Source organism: Panthera leo, chromosome D3 (genome assembly GCF_018350215.1).
Source record: "Panthera leo isolate Ple1 chromosome D3, P.leo_Ple1_pat1.1, whole genome shotgun sequence".
Taxonomy (NCBI): domain Eukaryota; kingdom Metazoa; phylum Chordata; class Mammalia; order Carnivora; family Felidae; genus Panthera; species Panthera leo.
Window position 1 is genome coordinate 16,491,225 of NC_056690.1, and position 21,769 is coordinate 16,512,993.

The window sequence follows — 21,769 nt, forward strand, 5'->3', positions numbered from 1 at the left end:
TATTTATTTTTTAGTAATCTCTGCACCCAACGTGGGTCAAACTCAAGACCCCACAATCAAGAGTCACATGCCACTCTGAGGCAGCCAGGCACCTCTCTAATTGGCTTTATTTATCAATTCATGAATCAGGCAGCATCTAGTCTAGCTAGTAAACAAGAATTCCAAAGGGCTATAGAAGAGGAAACATTTTTAAAGGTAGAGAGGGAGTGGAAAAAAGCAAATTATTAGCAAAGAATCCATTGTTTTAAGCAAAGTCATCCTCCTGAGGGGAACTGAAGGGAGCCTATCAGTAAATTTCCTTGTGTTAACCAGAAAATTCCCATGTTGACTGGTTAAAGGTTCCATTTCTGGGGGGTTGAAACCGCAGTTAGGTTAGGTGTTAAGTCTTGGTTTACTGACTTGGAGCCTTAACCTCAGTGACACTATTTTGGGCCTGTGGTTTTCTTTTTGACAGTGCTTAATAAACACCTGTTGACTTTATTAACTAGTACTTCAAAAAGATTTATTCTAGCTCCAGAAAAGGGGAACTAAGGTACAAAATGACAGACGGACTCTTCAAGTTCACCAAGTTTTGTTTTCTCAGCCCCAAATTCCTTACCCTCAACCCAGAAATTTTCCCTAAACATTCTCCACCCTATCACGTACCTTTGAAACTTATTTCACAGCCGAATTAAACCAGAAACACAAGCAAAGGGTTGAAGGGGTGTGAAATGATTAATGAGAGTGCTAATGATTTTTTTTTTTTTGATGCAGCAAGAAGATACATTTATTTAATAGAATCTTAATGTTTTTGGACTCAAATCAATTTTTTACTAAGCAGATTTCTAATGAGCTGTGTCAATATAATTTGGTAATGGCACCTCAAAAATAAAAACACTCCTTAAAGCTAAACAACCAACCAACCAAACAAACAAACAAATATGGGAAATATCTGGAGATTTTATTTAATTTCTATTTATTTATTTTCAGTATATGAAATTTATTGTCAAATTGGTTTCCATACAACACCCAGTGCTCATCCCAAAAGGTGCCCTCCTCAATATCCATCACCCACCCTCCCCTCCCTCCCACCCCCCATCAACCCTCAGTTTGTTCTCAGTTTTTAAGAGTCTCTTATGCTGGAGATTTTATTTAAGTAAAAAAAAAGAAGAAGAAGAAGAAGAAGAAGAAGGAAGAGCCGAGAAGCTTCTAAGCCACACATCCCTCAGTGCTAACACATGCACAGTAGCTGAACCTGCTTCTGTCTGGCTGAGGCTGGCTCTCCCCCTCAGTCAGCACATGTGCAGGGCTTCTGTCAATGTCACACTGACAAACATTCCCTGAAGCTAGGCAGCTGGGGACCAGTTTCTTTTGTTATTCCATCCTTTCTCTTGGGTTGCCAGACACACTCCTTGAAGGTACCTGCAGGAAACCAGATTTTTGTCCCATTTTGTCCAGATTTTTGCTTCTTCCCCAGCTCTAAGAGCCTACAGTGGTGCATGTAGCATCTGGGACATTGGTGGCTTCCCCACTGCTTGCCCACTTGACATTTGTTCATTCATTCAACTGATACTTATTGAGCCACAGAACCGCCTGGTGCTGTCATGGGCGCCAGGGACAAAACAGTGAACAAGACCCAAACTTGGGGCGCTTGGCTGGCTCAGTCAGTAGAGCGTGCGACTCTTGATCCAGGGGTTGTAAATTCAAGCCCTGCGTTGGGTATAGAGATTACTTACAAATAAAATCTTGGGGCACCTGGGTGGTTCGGTCAGTTAAGCTTCTGACTTCGGCTCAGGTCATAATCCTGCGGTTCATGACTTCGAGCCCCGTGTCAGGCTCTGTGCTAACAGCTTGGAGCCTGGAGCCTGCTTCAGATTCTGTGTCTCCTTCACTCCCTGCCCTTCCCCCGCTCTCTCTGTCTCTCTGCTGTCTCTCTGTCTTTCTCTCTCAAAAATAAACAAACAATGGGGTGCCTGGGTGGCTCTGTCGGTTGAGCCTCCGACTTCGGCTCAGGTCATGATATCGAGGTCCGTGAGTTTGAGCCCTGCGTCGGGCTCTGTGCTGACAGCTTAGAGCCTGGAGTCTGCTTCGGATTCTGTCTCTCTCTCTCTCTCTCTCTCTGCCCCTCCCCACTCATGCTGTCTCTCTCTCTCTCTCTCTCTCTGTCAAAAATAAATAAACTTTAAATAAATAAATAAATAAACAAACAAACATTAAAAATAGTAAAAAATAAAATAAAATCTTAAAAAACAAAATAAAACAAAACCAACCAAAAACCGCCAAACTTTGCCCTCACACTGTTCACAAACTACTAAAAACGAAATTGCAGTGAAGTGGGATATGTGCTACAAGAAGTACAGGGTGCTTCTGTCGCTCTTAACCCAGACTGGAGTGGGGTGTTCAGGGAAGGCTTCCGGTGGGGGCAAGGGGCTTGGGAATGGCTTCTAGGACCTGAAGAAGAAGCTGGTGTTACCCAGACACGAGAGGAGAGGAAAAGGAAAAGCATGTGCAAAGAAAGCTGGGAGGGTCGGAAGAGAGCTGGGTGCTCTGGGGGAAACTAGTTCAGCACAATAAGGCCAAGGGTTGAGGGTGAGGGGTGTTCTTTCTCCTTCTAGAACCACAGGTGACTTAGGGTGAGAAGCCCTAATGTAAATCAGAACCAAGCTGGGTTAGAGTATACATTAAGTCCTAAGTATTTCAGCGCTCAATGGAAATCAGTGTGAGTTGCCTTTACCGTACAAATGTTTATTGTATATCCCTGAATAGCATGATTGTAAAGGGGAGTTGATGTGCGGGCTGGGGGGAGGAGAAGGCCTGAGGGGAATATAGTCTCACAGTCTCAGAGGGGACCATGAATAGCAAAAGGGTGCTTGTTTGGGAACCAGAAGGAGAGCAGAACAGGACCAAGCAAAAAAAAAAAAATCCAATGATCCCTCTTGGCCCTGGGGAGGAAAGGCCACAGGAGGAATCACTGAATACAGGGATCCTGAGTACAGGAGAGCTGTATTCAAAATGCTAGGATATTTCTTAATAATAACTATGATTCCCAGGGCGCCTGGGTGGCTCAGTCGGTTAAGTGTCCAACTTCGGCTCAGGTCATGATCTCATGGTTTGTGAGTTCAAGCTCTGGGCTCTGGGCCGAGAGCTTGGAGCCTGGATCCTGCTTCAGATTCTGTGTCTCCCTCTCTCTCCGTGCCCCTCCCCCACTCACACTCTGTTTCTCTCTCTCTCTCTGTCTCTCTCTCTTTCTCTCAAAAATAATAATAATAATAATAATAATAATATGATTCCCTAATAATAACTGGAAGCAATCTCAAGGTCTATCCAGAGGGGACCTGTCACATGGGAAATGTGGAAGCCTGAACACTATGCAGAAGTTACAAAAAACAAGTCCGTTTATACAGGTATGAAGAGATCTCCAAGATATTTGTAGAACACCTACTGTGTGCACTGGGTTAGTTGCTAGGGACTCAGCAGTGGAGGAGACAAAGTGACTGCCCCCTGGAGAGATACCCTATTTCCACATCCTTATCTTGGCTCTTCATGATGTGCCTCCCCCAGCTTCTCTTCACCTCCCACTGCTCCTCAGCCAGCTTCTCTAGGATCTGCTGTGTCTGAAAGCATACACTTGTTCTTTGTAGGGGCTACCTCTTGAAACACTGATTTCTCCACCTCTGCCTCCCCAGTCTTTTGCCTGGCCAAACCCTCCGCGGCCTCCAGGTCCCTGATTTGGTGACTTGGTATTCAGTGGTGGCAAGAACAGTGTGACCCCAGTCTAGAACTTTCCTCCTAATTTGTACCTCTGGAAGGCTTAGTTCTGTTGCCAATCTGTCTAAGCATAATCTAGCATCTTTCTATCAAGTTCTGTACATCTTATTGGTATTTTAATTGGAACGGTGTTAAATCTACAAATTTACACGTGGAAAATTTTTTCATTCACGCTATATTTGGCCTTCCCATCTAGAACCTTGATGTTACTTTCCATTTATTCACATCCTTTTTTTTTAATTCTCTCCTATTTGTGGCTTATAATTTTTATATCAGTTGAAGTCTGTGTATCTAACACTGTGCTAATACTCAGTGATTTTCTCTGGTGTCTTTTTTTTTTTTTTTTTTGATACGTAATGTGTCATTTTTCCATATCAATTCTCCAATTCTCCCACACCAACTCTGTGTCCAACAATTCAATTCAATTCTGATACTACCCAGAGTTAGTGCAGAACCCCACAGACTAAGGGCTCAGCCCTGTAAGACTTATCTTTACTTTAGGAGAGGGCTGCAAATGGGGTTCTCAGTTTACCCACAATTTTTTTTCTGGCTGACTACAAATTTGAAGGCTCCAGCAGACTGAATGTTTATGTACCCCCCAAATTCATATGTTGAAACCTGTCCCCCAGTGTGATAGGATTAGGAGGTGGGGCTTTGGAGAAATATTAGGTCATAAGGGTAGAACTCTCATGAATAGGAATATTCTCATGAATAGGCCCTTATAAGAGAGACCTCAGGAAGATCCCCCTACTCCTTCCACCATGTGAGGACACAGGGACAGCCGGCTATAAACCAGGAAGTGGGCTCTCACCAGAACCCAACTGTGTCAGCATCCTGATCTTGGACTTCCAGTCTCCAGAACTGTGAGAAATGAATTTTGGTTGTTTAGAAGCCATCCAGGTTCTGGTGTTCTGTTATGGCAGCCCAAGCAGACTGAAACAGGAGTCCCAGACATGGAGATGGTTTTTAGAGCCAGGAAAATAGAGACTATGAGAAGTGGCCCAAAGAGTGAGACCCAAAGAGTGAGACTCCTTCCTTCAGAGGTCAGGGACAAGGGGTGGAACAAATAGATGAAGCTGAGGAGGAGCACCCAGGGAGATAAGAGAACTGTCAGAGTCCTGGAACCTAAGCAAAGAATGAACTTCAGAAAGAAAGAAAGCAGGAGTGCCTGGGTGGCTCAGTCGGTTGAGCCTCTGACTTCGGCTCAGGTCATGATCTCGTGGTCTGTGGGTTTGAGCCCCGCGTCGGGCTCCGTGCTGACAGCTCAGAGCCTGGAGCCTGCTTCAGATTCTGTGTCTCCCTCGCTCTCTGCCCCTCCCCCGCTCATGCTCTGTCTCTGTCAAAAAAAAAAAAAAAATTAAAATTAAAAAAAAAAAGAAAGGAAGAAAGCAACTGTGACGAATACATCAATGAAAATGGTAAGAACGAGTCACCAGATTTAGCACATGGCAGTCACTGGGCACCTTGATGAGCCGTTTTGGTGCAATGAATGGAGGAGACAATGGACAATGGCAGATGGCTCAGTCCTTTCAGGTTGCTATAACAAAATACCACTCACTGGGTGGCATGTAAACAACCAAAATTCATTTCTCATAGTTCCGAATAGGAGATATTGAGAGAATAATCCTCCAGCCTTATCCGCGGTTTCACTTTCCACCATCTCTGTTACCCGCGGTCTCAGTTACCCACGGTTAACTGAGGTCTGGAAGCAGATGATCCTCCTTCTAACTATACTCAGAAGGTCACTAGTAGCCTAACACTGTGTCACAATGCCTGTGCCATCACCTCAATTCATCCCATCACGTAGGCACTTTATCATATTATCCTCTCACATCGTCACAAGAAGGGGAGTCCAGTACAATAAGGTATTTTGAGAGAGATCATATTGACACAACTTTTACTACAGTATATTGCTATAATTGTTCTATTTTATTATTGTTGTTAATTGTTAGCAGAGTCATTGTTGTTAATCTCTTACTCTGCCTGATTAAGAAATTAAACTTTATCATAGGCATGTCCGTATAGTAAAAACATAGTATATATCTAGGATTCTGTAGCATCTGCAGTTTCAGGCATCCACTGGGGTCTTGGAATGCATCCCCCACAGATAAGGGGGGACTAATTATATAGGTAACTCTTTGGAGCTGAATGGGGTGGTAGCTAGAGGAGAATGTATCGTTAAGAGAAAGGCATTTATGAAAGATGGAGAATGCTGCAGGATGTGTGTACACTAATAGGAATAATCTAGTAGATGGGAGAAATTAAATGATGCAGAATTTGACCAACTAGCAATCACAGGAGTGAGAGAAGATGGGCTCAGTACCAGGGAGATGACTTTAGATAGGAGCACTCATGGTTCATGCCTGGTACCTGGAGGGGAGGCAGTACGTGCATACACCTGAGCGTGGGCAGGTGGAAATGGTGGGAATGTAGGGAAGTTAATTAAAAGAATGAAGCAGATTTATACGTCATGACATGGAAAACTCAGAAGCACCCCATTTTGGTAAAAAGAAGAAAAAAGGCTATTAAATACGTTTTTAAAAATCTAACTTTAACAGCTGTTATCTTTGAATTGCAAGATTACCAGGAATGTTCTTTTCCAGATTCTAAATTGCTGCAGTGTTTGACTTTCATACAATGAGTACCTATTGCTTCTGAAAGTAGAATAAAACAAAGATTATTTTTAACTTTGAAGGATGTTCATCAGAACAAAGCGTTGTTACAATGCTGAGGAATTGAAACAACCCGAGTGTTCAATGATAAGAGCTTGTTTCAAAAAGTTATGGATGGAAAATAGTTATGGATGGATTATTGAGGATCTATGAAAAGTTATGTTGTAGAAGTCTTCCAAGGGCATAAATAGCCTTTCAGAGTGAATGGTGGCCTCAGGACAGTCCATGTGTCTTCACCAGGCTCACAAGATGCCAAAGGTCTGGCTGCTGCCCCCTCTTCCAGCTTCATGTCTCCCACTCCCCAGATCGCTGCTCTGTAGCCATGTTGGCCTTCCTTCAGTTGCCAGTCTCCTTCGAGCCTTCAGGCCTTTGACTGTGCTATTCCTTCCACCCGAGAAGCTTCTGTACATCCCCTTCTGCACGTTCCTGTTCCTTTAGATTGCTCCTCAACTGTGACTTCCCAGGAAAGCCTTCCTTGCCTCCCAGGCTTGGTCACAGCCCTCATTAACAGAACTCATACTAGCCTACCTTCTCCGTCTTTGCATTTGTCACAACTACACTCACATTATCACACGCATCTTGTTCAACGCCCGCCTCCTCCACGTATAAAATGTGAACACCATTAGGATGGAGTGATATCTGACTTACTTCCTTTCATGTCCCTAGTGCCTAGATGGGAAACTTGTACAAATAGGTATTTAATAAGTATCTGTTGAAAAAAGTGAATAAATGACTAAGGGCACGACAGGAACTCTCAATGTTTATCCTTTAAATGGCCAAAGCACTTAGGAAAAATTAATAGAGCGTCTCTTGGGCAGGTGCCTAGGGATATACATCTTTATACCTAGCACCTACCTTAGGGCCTGGCCCATGTTAAAAGCTCAGATAATGTGGCTAGCTGAATAAGCATAACCTCTTCCATCTTCAAGTACTTCTCCCTCAGTGGTGATCTCATCCAGTCCCATGGTTTTAAATGTCATCTATAAGCTGATGACTCCCCAAATTATAGCACCAGCCTGGACCTCTTCCCAGAACTTATATATCCAACTACTTATTTATCCAACTCTCCACTTATATATCCAACTACTTACTTATCCAACTCTCCACTTGGAATGTCTAATAGGCATCTCAAACTTAACATGGCCAAAACAACTTTTTGTTCCTGATTTGGCCAGCCTTCCCCAACCCAATCTATTCTTCTGGTTGCTTAAGCCACAAGTCTTAGAGTCATGCTTGACTCCTCTCTTCCCTCACACCTTGCATTCAATTAATCAGCAAATCTGTCAGCTCCACCCTCAGAATACATCCAGAAGTCAACCACCTCTCATCCTAACTCCTGCCTTGTTCAAGCCATCTGATGCCTGGCCTCTCTGCCTCCACTGGCTTCTGTACACTCTATCCTCCACCCAGTAGCCAGGTCATCAAATCTTGCCTCAAATTGCACCTTATCAGAGAGTCCTTCCCAGAAACCTCTATTTAAAATAAGACTCCTGGGGCGCCTGGGTGGCTTAGTCGGTTGAGCATCCGACTTTGGCTGAGGTCATGATCTCACTGTTCCCTAGTTCGAGCCCCGCGTCGGGCTCTGTGCTGACAGCTCAGAGCCTGGAGCCTGCTTTGGATTCTGTGTCTCCCTCTCTCTCTCTGCCCCTCCCCCACTCATGCTCTGTCTCTGTCTCAGAAATAAATAAACATTTAAAAAAATAAATATAAAAAAAAATAATAAAAAAAATATAAAAAAAAATAAAAAAAATAAAAAATAAAAAAATAAATAAAATAAGATTCCTCATCCTGTCACCCTTGGTTCTCTTGTTCTACTATATTATCATCCATTGCACTTATCAGGGTATGACGTATTTTTGCTTGTTTATTATCTTTATTCTCCTGTTAGAATATAAGTTCCATGAAGAAGGGACTTTGTCCATTTTGTTCTCTTGTACATTCCTAATAGGGTTCTGGTCACCAATCACTATATATGGGGAGGATGTTTTCCCTCACACCAACAAGCAATTCTCTGGACACCAGCTGGATGTTCTGTAGTTCAACTCAATTCTGACACTATCTACTTGGAGATAGCATTAGAACCCACAGGTTAAGGGCTCAGTCCTCTTAAGACTGCCGCACCCGCCCCACTTCAGAAGCCAGTCTCAAGCCCAGGTTGTTACCTGTACTTCTGACTAACTGGCTGTAAATCAGAGATTTCCACGCCCCTCTCCTTGGGTTTGATTAATTTGCTCAAGCAACTCGCAGAAACCAGAGAAACATTTTATTTACTAGGTCACCAGTTTATTATGAAAGGATATAACTCAGGAACAGCCAGGTGGATGAGACACATAGGGCAAGGTATGGGGAGAGGGCTCAGAGCTTCCATGCCCTCTCCCGGCATGCCATTCTCCCTGCATCTCCACGTGTTCACCAACCCAGAAACTCTCCAAACCCTGCCCTTCTAGGGTTTTATGGAGGCTTCATAACATAGGCATGATTGACTAAATCACTGCCCATTAGTGATTGAACTCAATTTCCAGCCCCTCACCCCTCCCCTGGAGGTCAGAGTGGAGCTGAAAGTTCCAACCTTGTGATCACGTGGTTGGCTCCACTGGCAATCAACTCTCCTTAAGTACTTTCCAAAAGTCACTTTATTAACATAAACAGTAGAGAAGGACTTATTATGATAACAAGACACCCATTTCACCCATTTCAGGAACTGAGACTAGAGACCAAATGTCATGACAAAAATGCTGCCATAGAGATGCAAACTGATTATTTACAAATAAAATGACAGAATAGCTGAGATTTGTTTAAAAAGAAAAAAAAGCTACTGCCATTTCTGTAACTGCTCAGGAAATTCCAAGATTTTGGGAGCTGTGAGCCAGGAACCTGGTTGAAATATATACTTATATATTATTTATTTATATATATATAAAAATATACATATATAATTTATATATTATATATATATATATATTTCTCATTATAAATCACAATATCATAATCCTCAGCACCCTGAACAATGACTGACATCTAGTTCTCTCAAAAATCTCTCAGCAGTCAGGAATGAAGGTCTGAATGAACTCTTGAGTTCTGGAGAATCAACTTTTCTCCCAGTCAGTGAAAAAGAATGCAGATGCCAGAAATCAGATACCAGCTACCTGTCCCTTTGTCTGGGCCCTAGAATAATTGAGATTTAACTCAGGCCACTTTGCATAGAATTAAAGAGTAACACTGAGGTCACTAGTGAGTCAGAGGGGGCTGTTAGCTCCTAGAGTAAACCTAGGTCCAGCTTCTTAGTGTTCTCTGGAGGGAACCTGTTCTGTAATTGTTGGATGTCTCATCCTTTCATCAGTAGTAGGCCTACCTGCCTTGTCTTTACACGGGGCTGTGAGTTTGGGATTTGTGACATTTGGACTCAGTCTAGGTTGTTTAGAACAATAGTTCTCAACTGGGGCCGTGTCACCCACCAGGGGACTTTTGGTGCTGTCTACAGACATTTTTGGTTGACAGTGGGTATGAAGTGCACTTGGCATCCAGTAGGTAGAGGCTATGGATGCTGATAACATCCTCCAATGCACAGGATGGCCCCCTAACAAAAAACTTTCTGGTCCAAAATGTTAGTGGAAAAATCCTGGTTTAGGGTAACAATGATAATTGGTAGCTGGCATTGTTGACTTCTGCCGTGTGCCAAGTCTTGCACTGTATACTTTACACACACCATCTCAATCTCCAAATTGTTCCTAAGAAACAAGGACTATTGCAATCCCCATTTTACAAATGAGAAAACTGAAGCTCAGAGAGGTGGACTTACCTAAGATTACACACCTTAGAAAGGGTAGAGGAAGTTGAGGTGGGCTACTAGGCTTCTCTGGCTGGATGTTCCTGAATTTATCTGCTGCCACCATGGACAGGAGACTGAACAGTAAGCCTTCAGAGGGGTCTGTCCACTCAGTCAAGGCTTGGCTATTGGCCAGAGAGGAGATTTTTCTTCCCTGAGTTGTCCTAGCCTGCATGGCCTCACTCTCCCTGCACTGCAGTACAGTACTTGGCTCTAAAGCTCAGTTCCCCTGCCAGCCCCAGGCTAGTGCCAGCCCTTCTCCATGGGGAAGAAGCTTCTGGATTCAAACCTAGGCCTTATCCACTCTCCCATGAAGCCCATCCTTTCTGGGCAGGAGTCCTTGAATCAACTCTGGGGGCTGCAAGGCCATATCTCACATGTCCTTTCAGGTAGGGAGGGCTAGGGCTGCTAGGTTGGTGACAGAACTGATCCAAGAAAGGGCTTGAGGTCCCAGAAAACCTCAGAAAGTAATCGCTGCACAGGACTGGGGACGGCGTAATCCTGGACCAGTGGCGAGTGGAGGTGGAGCAGGTAGTCACCCTTTCTAGCCTGTTTGTGTGAGGGTAGAGCTCCAAGCCCTGCAAGGAATCCCCCAACCTGCTTATGAACAATCCCAAAGGGCTTTCTGAAGGCCCTGGGAAAGTGTGGTGGCTAAAATACAAAGGTAGTTTTTCCAGAGAAGATCAAGACAGTCAAGGATCAATCTAGGGTCAAGTGTGAGAGGAAGCAATGCTGAATCAGTTTGAAATATCCATCCCTTCCATCCATCCATCCAACATATACGTAGGGGACTTCTGCCAGGAGCCAGGGATGCTTAAAAGTCTCCAGGAACACCCATCAGCTCATTTTGTCTGGGGAGGTGGGACAGCTCAGAGGTTCCATCTACCATATGTGACTGTGGAGTCAGACCCAGCTCTTCTATTTCTGAGCAGGGTGACTTCTGGCAAGGGACCTCACCTCTCTGACCCTCTTTCCTCCTATGTGTAATGGAGAGACCAGCAGTTCTTGACATCCTTGTCATAGAGTTGTGAAAACTCAGTGAGACAATGTGTCCCAAATGCCTGGCATATAGTAGGGTCTCAATACACAACAGCAATAGCTACCTGTTTTTGTTTTTGTTTTTTTTTTGGACCTTGGTTAGGTCTTTAGACACTTTATTTATTTATTTATTTATTTATTTAAATGTTTATTTAGAGGGGGAGAGAGAGCAAGCAAGCATGAGCAGGGAAGGGGAAGGGAGAGAGGGAGAGAATCACAAGCAGGCTCCACGCTGTCTGCAGAGCCTGACTAGGGGCTTGATCTCACCAACCATGAGATCATGACCTGAAATCAAGAGTCAAGAGTTGAACACTTAACTGACTGAGCTACCTCTGTATGAATTATTTAACACAATCCTTACCACCACCTTATCATGAAGGTATTAACTCCATTTAAAAATCAGGAACGTGCCCCTCTAGAGGTTAACTAACTTGCAGGAGGATGCACAACTTAGGTTTTTCCTAGGCAGATCTGTCGGATCCCAAAGCCTATGTTTGTAGAAATTTTGCCTCCTGCTAATTGTGATTTCCCATGGTAGGAATATAAAATGCATGTTTTCAGGTTTAGAAGGTTTTTCAAGCAAATTTAGCACCTAGAAGTGGAGTAGAGTGAGTTGCCCAGACTGGTGAAGCTCTGGAACGCCAGGTGGGCCAATTCAGTGGGATCTGGTGAGGGAATTGTGACATTCATTCCAGGAGTTTGGGTTATTCTAGGGCAATTGTTCTTTATCTTCCGTGGGTTCTAAATCCCTTCATGCATCTGATGGAAACTATAGATCCTCTCGCTGGAAAATGCCTGTGAGCACAACACACATTTTGTGCATAATTCTAGGGGGATTGTAAAACCCAACCATGGACCCCTTCTAAGAACCCTCCTCCACTAGGGCAGCACGTCCCAAGTGTGGGACCATATCACTAGTGGTCTCCAAGATCAGTTAAGCAATATGAGGACAAAATGTTTTATATTCAAATATTTATTTTATAGTTACTTACCTTACATTTATAACAAATGAGACTGGTTTTCCATTTATGGTCATAACATACATTTGCCTTTTAAAACATACTTATTTAAGAAAATAAAAGTTTAATTAAAGAAAAATATGGAATAAATAGTAGTAGAGGTAGGGTGCAGGTTTGGCAAAAATCATGAAGGATGATTTCGGAAACTTCTCTGAGGTTTCTATTTGGTGGCGTCATAGTGGTTTTACTCTGGTGTCATCTGAACTTCCAGAGGACCCTGGAAATGACCTATTCTCAGGCTTTCTAAATCTGATCAGATGGTTCTGATCAAACAAGAATGTGGTTTGTTGAGTCTCTGCTATAATGAGTTGTCCCCTTCCTGCTGCCAATCAAAACTACACCAGATATCATCTCTGTGGGGCTCTACGTGTAGGCATTTTGGTGCTATATCCATTCATTTATTCAGCATTCATTTAGCAAACATTATGTGCCAATTAGCAAGCATACACCACACTCCACTCACTCCCAGAAAATATAAAATCCTCAGCACCCAAGGACAAGCCAGTCTGTATGATGTGACAGAATACCAGATTTGGAGTCAGACCAGGTTCCATAAGTAGCTCGCTATGTAATCATGAGCAGGTCCCTTTACTTCTGTAGTATCTTTTTTCCTGACACAGTTTTTCCCCTCACCCCCAACACTAAGTACTTATTTTTCCATACCAATTCTTCAATTCTCCAACATCAACTGGGTGTCCAACAATTCAATTCTGACACTGACTTCCAGAGTTAGCACAGACCCCACAGGCTAAGGGCTCAGTCCCATAAGACTGCCCCCACTTCAGATGTCCCTGCCCATGGGCTTCCCAGGCTACCTTCACTTCACCCAGGAGACTAAAAATTTGGGGATTCCCATGACAGCTTCTTCAGGTGTGACAATTCTCTAGAACAACTCACAAAATTCAAGAAAGCACTCTACTTACAGGAACAGCCAAATGGAGGAGAAGTATATTGGGGGTGGGGGTATTGCAGATTTCCACGCCCTCTCCAGGGGCACCACCCTCACAGCACTTCAAGGTTTTGGAGCTTTTATGGAGATCTCATTATATAACATGGACACTGGAGATTCAATGTAATCTCCAGCCCCTCTCCCTTCCCAGGTGAGGAGATGGGGAGGGTCAGGGAAGGGGACATGACTGGGGTGGGAACAGAAAGTTTCAAACCTCTAATAACAGGGTTGGTTCCTCTTGTGACTAGCTATCTAGATATTTGAAGCTATCCAGCACCCTCCTCACAAAGAGTCACCTCATTGGCATCAACTCAGGTATCAGTAGTTAATAGGGGCTCGTTATGAATAACAAAAGATGCTCTTATCACTCAGAAAATTCTAAGGGTATTTAGAGCTCTGTGTCAGGAATTCTAGACAAAGACTATATGTTTATATATTATACCTTCTCTGAGTCTCCTGAATACAAAAAGAGAGTATTCAACTAGATGAGAGGACCATAGGCCATATCTAGCCTGCACTGTATTTTATTTTATTTTTTAATGTATATTTTAAGAGAGAGTGAGCAGGGAATGGGCAGAGTGAGAGAATGAATCCCAAGCAGGCTCCATGCTGTCAGTATAGAGCCCAAAAAATATTAAAAAATTTTTTTAAAAATATTTTTTAAAATTTTATTTTAGGGAGAAAGAGCACAAGTGAGGGAAAGGGGGAGGGGGAGAGAGAGAGAGAGAGAGAGAGAGAGAGACTGACTCCTAAGCAGGCTCATGCTGAGCCTGGAGCCCAAAGTGGAGCTCGATCCCATGACCCTGGGATTATGACCTGAGCCAAAATCAAGAGTGGGACGTTCAACTGACTGAGCCACCCAGGTACACTAAAAACAATATTTATCACAAAAATAATCCAGGTCTCTGATCTCTCTTGAAAATCAGAAGATTTAGCATCACTGGGGCAGCATTCCCAAATGGCAGTATCTGCCTCACACCTTTGAAAGGGTTTTTCTATTTGTCATAGTTCCTACCACTCCCACCTACCTCACCTCACTAAGAGTTAGTGGCTGGGCCCCTGCATTCTGAAGTCCCTTCAAACCCCAAACCTATGATACTAGAAGGTTTAGGTTACTATTGACTAGAAGCTCCTTGAGGATGGGAGTGTAACTGATTCTAGGCATATATTTGAAGCATCCTTACTGCACAGTACATTTCTCTGATAATTAGGGGATACCTCACTGTGGAATGAATAGATAGGAAATAAGAAATAACTCTGCAAAAGTAAGTGCTAAAGGAATGAAAAAGGCAGCAAGGTTTTTGGTTCCTAGAAACCTAGGAGTTTCTAGGGGTTAAGCATAGCCCAGGAAGGCAAGGGTCTCTGGTAATACCCTACTTTCCAATTTAAAATAATTAGAGTCAAGAGCTGGTTGAGATGAGTGGTACAAACACAGGAGATGCTAGGGAAGGCAGGTGCTACAAATGGAGGGAAAGTTATAGGCATTTATTAAAGAAAATCCTACTCTCTGTTAGAAAACTTTAGGAACACCTGTGTGACTCAGTCGGCTAAGTGTCCGGCTCTTGATTTAGGCTCAGGTCATGATCTTATGGTTTGTGGGATTGAGCCCCTAGTCAGACTCCTTGCTGACAGTGTGGAGCCTGCTTGGGATTCTCTCTCTTCCTCTCTCTTTCTCAAAATAAAAAAATAAACTTAAAAAAAATAAAATTTTAACATTATCCCATTTCAAACTCCTTATCTTCAAAGTTATAAATAAGAAAAAGGCAGATTGTCTAGTCAGCTAACTATAATAACACTGAAGTTAAGAGAATGGATTTTAGGCCATCCAGACCTAGAACTTATTAACAATGTGACCTTGAGAAAATCAACTTCCTAATCTATTAAATGGGGATATAAGACCTGGTAATTTTAATTCCACACATATTTAATTCAATGCATATTATATATTCAATGCAGACATTGAATTAGATGCTGAAGATACAGCAGTGAACAAGACAGGGATGGAGAGACAATAACCAAGCAAATAAATACATGAGATAATTCTTCTGAAGGAATAAATGCAACAAGTACAATGGAGTAAAAATAAGCGTTGTAGAAAGTCACTGAAGCGTGGTGGTAGAGGGCAGGTAGAGATGGGATGTCAGGGAAGGTGGCATTTGGGCTGTAATCTAAATGAGCAAAGAGGGGGGTGCCTGGGTGGCTCAGTCAGCGAAGCGTCCGACTTCGGCTCAGGTCATGATCTCACGGTCCGTGGGTTTGAGCCCCGCATGGGGCTCCTGTGCTGACAGCTCAGAGCCCGGAGCCTGTTTCAGATTCTGTGTCTCCCTATCTCTCTGCCCCTCCCCAGCTTGTGCTCTCTCTCGCTTTCAAAAATAAATATTAAAAAAAAAAAAAAAAAAGCAAAGAGGAAAACAGGAGGAAAGGGGTCCTAGGTCCAGCTGTTGTGAGGAATAACTGAGTGAATGAAAGCACTTGGTGGTAAACAACCACTCAATAAACAGTTGCTATTCTTATTATGGCATATACTTTACTCTCAGCTCCTTCTGTTCAAACAGAAGCTGGCCAAGCCATAGATCAGAGAGATAAATACATATATTTGAAAAAATATATAAGAAAAGTGTGTGTGTGTGTATATATATACATATATATACACACACACACACATATATATATGTATGTATATATATATATATATATATATATATATATATATATATATATATATATATATATATACAGGCCCCCAAGACAGATACAGGCTCTGGAATCATGAGATTCCACAGCTCTGAATCATGCACCCAAGTCAGGTAGAAGCAGCAACCCAGCCTCACCCCTATTTCCAGCCCAACTTCTTCCTCAGGAGCAACACCATACAGAATTATTTTAACTCCTGAGACTCATAATCCCTCCATTGGAAACCTGGAACTTGGAAAAGCCTCTTAATTTTACTTAATTGATACGCACATGTGATGCCTGAGGCGCTCATTATTCCCATCTGTTTCTCTTTGGAGTTATGTGCCTGTCTGGTCCAATTGTTTTAAGGGGTTCTGGGTTAATGAAAGTGAGTGGTCAAGAAGAAAAATGCAGAAATGTAAACAGAAAGCTTCTGGTTGCATGATGAGTCTGGTAACTTGCTTATCGAAGTTCAAAAACACATCATAGGCATTTAAGGGTTGGTCAAAATCTTGCTGGACTCTTGGGACAGTTCCATCAGCTGATAGTCTTTGATAAGATTCACTGAGCACCTAGTACATGTCACACATTGTGTTGAAGAACTTCAAAGGCATTATTCCTTCAATATTCCCAACATGCCTATGAAGTGGTTTCCTTTTATATTTAGTCCCCCTTCACAGATAAGAAAACTGACATTCAAACAGCTAGTAAATAACAATGCTGGGATATAAATCCAGATCTGACCCTGCTCCCCGACCCCCCAAGACCTAGCTTTTTTAACCACATAGTGGTTGGTCTCCCAAAGCCAGAGGAAAATACCTCTGAGGGATGCCTTTCTATCCATTTGGGCACCTCCGCCCTGGAGAAAATCCTCAACCAAGAAATTCCCACACAGGAAAGACTGCCTCATCAAAGCAAGAAGCCCCACCCTAGACACACACACCTGGGATCAGCACTCCCAAATCCACCCAGATGGCCCCCTAGCCCCTTAAAGGAAGTCTCCATTGCCCAGCAGGATAAAGAAACCCTCTCCCATTCCTGAAGACCTCCCCACCTCCCTTGGCCCACTACCCCAAATTTCAGAAGAGGAACGGCTATAGAATTTGCAGGACCTACTGCAAAATGAAAATGTGGGATCCCTTGTTAAAAAAACAAACAAACAAAAAATCAATAATTTCAAGAATTCGAGAGTAGAGCATTAAACCAAACCCTGGGGCCCCTCTTCTCCGACTGCACTGGTCACTTGCTCATAAAGCCGGCCCTGCTTCAGAGATACACTTTCAATGAAGGGACTGGCTACCTCAGTCAGAATCCCCAAATCCTTGGGACCTGGGGTGGAGGTGAGACGTACGTAGGACACCCAACTTCCCAAGATATTCGAGAACACCTTCGCAAATTTGGGACAAACTTCGAAAATTTGAAGGCACTTCTCCCGGCTTGGGCACAAAGTCTCCTCGCACCCCTCTGGTCTCTGGGTGGTCCTTACGACCCCGCCCCAGCTCCACCTTCGGGGTGTGTGGGCCTCACCGCGTGCAGCCCATTGCCGGGGCAACCGACGCCGCGAGAGATGCATTGTGGTCCGCAACAAAATGCAGGAGAAAGATCCTGAGGGAACCATTGAGGTCATGGGCCAATGGGAGAGTCCTGGGGGCTGCGTCAAGCCAATGGGGACGTTCGATGGGGGGCGGGGCCGGCGGGAGCAGGGCGGGGCCTAGGCACTAGGCGGCGGCGGCTGGCGTGGGGCTCCTTAGATGCGCCACGGCTTCGGTAGCGACGGTAGCTTCAGCCGGCTGTGAGCGTCGCCAGCCCCTCCCCCAGGAGACCGTTGCAGTTGGCCACCCCCTGCTCCTCGGTGAGGGACTCGGGGGCTGCGGTCGGCTTCATCGCCTGGTTACATCCCCCGACAGACTCCTCCCGCCGTTCGGTCCGCGCGGCCCGCGCTTTCTGAGAAGTGGGGTGGGGGGCGGGAGGAGCGGGCTGGGGGAGCTGGCGCCTCAGGCACAACCTGCACCCCAACTTCTTACCCCTTGCCGGGGCCTCGCCCCCCCCAGGTAACCATGTGTGACCGAAAGGCCGTGATCAAAAACGCCGACATGTCGGAGGAGATGCAACAGGACTCGGTGGAGTGTGCGACCCAGGCATTGGAGAAATACAACATAGAGAAGGACATTGCGGCCCATATTAAGAAGGTGAGGACGGAGTGCGGGCGGGGGGCTCGAGCCGTTTGCGCACAGCTGGGGCGAATCACAACTTAGTCCTTCTCCCCGATGCTGCGTCCCCAGGGCGCTTGGCAGAGGTCCTTGGAGGCACGCAGGGCAGCTCGGGTGTAGAGGATTCCAGAAAGGACGCAGATGAATTTTGCGCTCCTGATGAGAAGACCAGACCCTCGGCTCCTGAAGTTTTTTTATTACCCAGCTCCGCGGGGGGAAAGCGCCACCTAGCAACGGTTTCTAGGATCATGGAGCAGCGATTCCCCCTTCTGCAGGATTCCTGCGCGGAGGATCCATCTGGGTGTTCCGGAGGGGCGGGTGGGGTGCTGCGTGGGTGTTTCCAGCCGGGCCGGAGGGGGATGTTGCCAGCCTTTCAGTGGGGAGTTTAGTCGGCAGTTGAGGGAAAGTGGGTGGTGGTGGTGGTGGTTAGGGGGCTGGGGTGAGGGCTTGGTAAACAGCATTCTGTAGAAAGCTGGCAGGACTGCCAATTTCTCCGAGCTGTGTTTTCTGGAAGGGAAGGAAGCTGGCAGCCTAAGCCGTGGGAGGGTTCCCAGTTGAGAATAGGGAGATGAAAGACTTCAGATGGAACAGAAATACCTTTTTTGACCAACGCAGCAGTGCGTTCATCTAGCTTGTAAGAATGTTATACCAATAAGTCTGAAAGATGTTCATGCTGCATACACTGTATAAGAGCCGGCTTTTGTGTAACTTATCACAGAGACTTGTAAGAATTTTATAGAGAAAGGTTAGCTTTGGTCCCTGCCCTACAGTCGCCTAAGTGAAGAAATCATCACGGGCGTTTTGGTCCTCAGAGCCCCTTTGGGTGAGGAAAACAGGGAAAGTTGTTTCTGCAATTTGCTGTCCTTGTGTACCAGGTGGTAGATGGGCACCATCAGGATAGATGTGGCAGAGAGGGCTACTGAAATTACAATTAAGGATAAAATCTGACCAGGTGGCTGTCGGATTCTGCTTCTAGCATTCTTTCTGTAGGAACAGTGGATTGCTGTGCCCCTTTCAAATTTTCACACAGTGGTTTAGATGTTAATTGAGGCTTTGCCCTTTTGGACATATTTTTGTTTTCATTGATAACTGGAGCGCGCTAAGGAATGGGGTATTTTCGGCTAAATAGTGACCATTTTGGATTTTGTGGTGCATGACCTACAGTAGGATAATTTTGACTTGTTCTGTTTACACATGACTTGATAGACTGAAACTGTTATCACCTGCTGTTAATTAACAATATCACAAAAGATACGGAGGTGAAATTACCATGATAACAAAGCGCCCTTTGAGGCTGCCCTTTCTGCCTTTTACCTCCTCAACCCCCATTCTCAGCTTAGCTCAGACTGCAAGTATGTTTGCATTAATGCACTATGTAGGCGACTTGGAGCTGGGGAACATTCTTTCATGCTAAGAATTTGCAGATGCTAACGTTCCTCCTTTCTGCCCCTACAGGCTCTACTTATCTAGGAGGCAAACTGACCTCTGGTTTAGCACTGAAATTCTAGTGTTCTCTTTTTCTTCCTCCCTCTCCCCCCACCAGGAGTTTGACAAGAAGTACAACCCCACCTGGCACTGCATCGTGGGGAGGAACTTCGGTAGTTATGTGACACATGAAACCAAACACTTCATCTACTTCTACCTGGGCCAAGTGGCCATTCTTCTGTTCAAATCTGGTTAATCGCATGGACTGTGTCACACACCCAGTGATCCATCCAAAAACAAGGACTGCAGCCTAAATTCCAAATACCAGAGACTGAAATCTTCAGCCTTGCCTAGGGGAACACCTCGATCTTTGAACCTTTATTGTGTTGTTTTGTACAGGGCATTCTCTGTACGAATTTGTTGTGGTTATAAAACAATTAGCAAAACAGCTTACATTTGTATTTATTTTCTATTCCATATCTCTACCCCATGTTTTTCCTCCTCAAAATCCATTCCTTTCAAAAATAAATCTGTTGGAGAAGTGTGTGTTAGTTACGATTTGTTCAAATCTAGGTTTGAAGATGGCCCATCACTTGATCTTGACTAGGTTAGTGGGAGTCAGTCTTCGAAGTTGGTTTCTGTGGGATTTAATAGACTGGCCTGTGCCTCGTGCTCTTGAGTCTTTCATCTCTCCCATCCTGCAGCTGTTCTGCATGGAAGACCTACTACTCAGAAGTGCATGTTGAGAAATACATGGCAGAGAAACTTTCGGATTAAATATTATGGCTAATCTGATAAATATTATCCTTAAGTGCTCATTTTGTTAAAAGATGTAGAATGTTCTGGACCTTGGGCCTTGGGAGGTGATGAATGAATGTGTAGAACTTCACCAAAGCTTTCTATGGCTGTAAAATAAGCCAATTACAAAGTTGAGCTAATGAGAAATTTTCTGGGGTGTGGGCTATCCGCGCCCCCCCCCCCTTTTCCTGCCTTGTCCCAAAAGGACACTCAAGATTAAAAGTGGTCTTAAAAAGGAAAATGAAAGTTTCTGAGCAGCAGCCGTCCATGTGATTCTAATAAAGTCTTTGCAGGAATTTAAACGTGTAAGCCTGCTGTGCTGTGCTTTAACTAGCTGTACTTCGAAACCCCATTAACAATTAAATGTGAATTGAGGCTTTCATTAAAAGACCCAATTAAAGCTGTGGATAAGTAACTTTCATTAAAGGTTTCCTGCTATCAATTTTAAGAAGACTTAAGTCGTTTCTATGAAGAAAAACAAATATAGCAGACTTGACTTTTGTAGGTATAAAGGAAATATGCTGGAGGCTGAAACAACCCACGCTCATCTTGGGAAGCTGCAAGGAAGGTCCTGGCTTTCTGGTTTCCCTATATTTTCAGTGTTCACGTGAAGTCAGGCTTTTTATTTTACTTTGGATCTGTGAGATGCAATTAGGATTTCTGAGCAGCTGAGCTATTGCTAGCACAGAAGGGGAGGATAGAGTTGAGAGGACTCCAGCTTAAGAACAGCATTAGGTTGTAATATCTTTGGGAGATTATTATTACCAGAACTTGGCGTTTTAGGAATCGTAGTGAAATTGAGCTGTGTTAGGATTGGGAAAGTTTCAGGGTAAAGAGGCAAACCATTGTTTTTCCTGTTTATTACAGTAGTTAAAATGGGAGGATTTCCCCCCTGCTTGCTGCAGGGAAGAAGGATGAGGTTCTGTGGAACAATACAACTGAGTTGATTTAGGTTTGTATTTATATAAACAGACTGAAGATGTTCCCATAGTTCATTTTTCTTTTTCTCCTCTTTCTATATTTCCTCTTTTTTCTCCTCTTTCTATATTTCGATTTGAAGCTTTTAAAGATGTATCAGTCCTGTTCAGTTATCTCTACTTCCAAATAGTCTGCCAGCAATAGATCCTAGAGCTGGTAGAAGTCCACAAATGGCTGGACATTGGGGAGTTCTAATTTGATCAGGCCCATATCTACTGCCTGAAAGTGGCAGTTTTTAATTATTTTATTTTTAAATGTTTGAGAGAGAGTATGCAGGTTCAGGGGAGGGGCAGAGAGAGAATCTTAAGCAGGCTCTGGGCTGTCAGCACAGAGCTGCCCAATGCAGGGCTTGATCCCATCAATGGAAAGATCATGACCCAAGCCAAAAATCACGAGTCATGCTTAACTGACTGAGCCACCCAGGTACCCCTATG

General features: G+C 44.1%; 1 protein-coding gene across 2 annotated transcripts; it reads left to right on the forward strand.

Annotated features, from left to right (window-relative positions):
* Positions 1 to 5,587: 5,587 nt before the first annotated feature.
* Positions 5,588 to 20,103, forward strand: DYNLL1 (dynein light chain LC8-type 1). Of its 2 annotated transcripts, none has more exons than XM_042911052.1 (3): positions 5,588 to 5,612; positions 17,976 to 18,113; positions 19,678 to 20,103. In XM_042911052.1, exons 2-3 carry the CDS (start codon positions 17,982 to 17,984, stop codon positions 19,813 to 19,815), a joined length of 270 nt encoding a protein of 89 aa, XP_042766986.1. In that variant the 5' UTR covers positions 5,588 to 5,612; positions 17,976 to 17,981; the 3' UTR covers positions 19,816 to 20,103. The 2 variants fall into 2 exon arrangements, with proteins under 2 accessions (XP_042766986.1, XP_042766987.1); XM_042911053.1 differs by lacking the exon at positions 5,588 to 5,612 and adding an exon at positions 17,628 to 17,776.
* Positions 20,104 to 21,769: the final 1,666 nt, after the last annotated feature.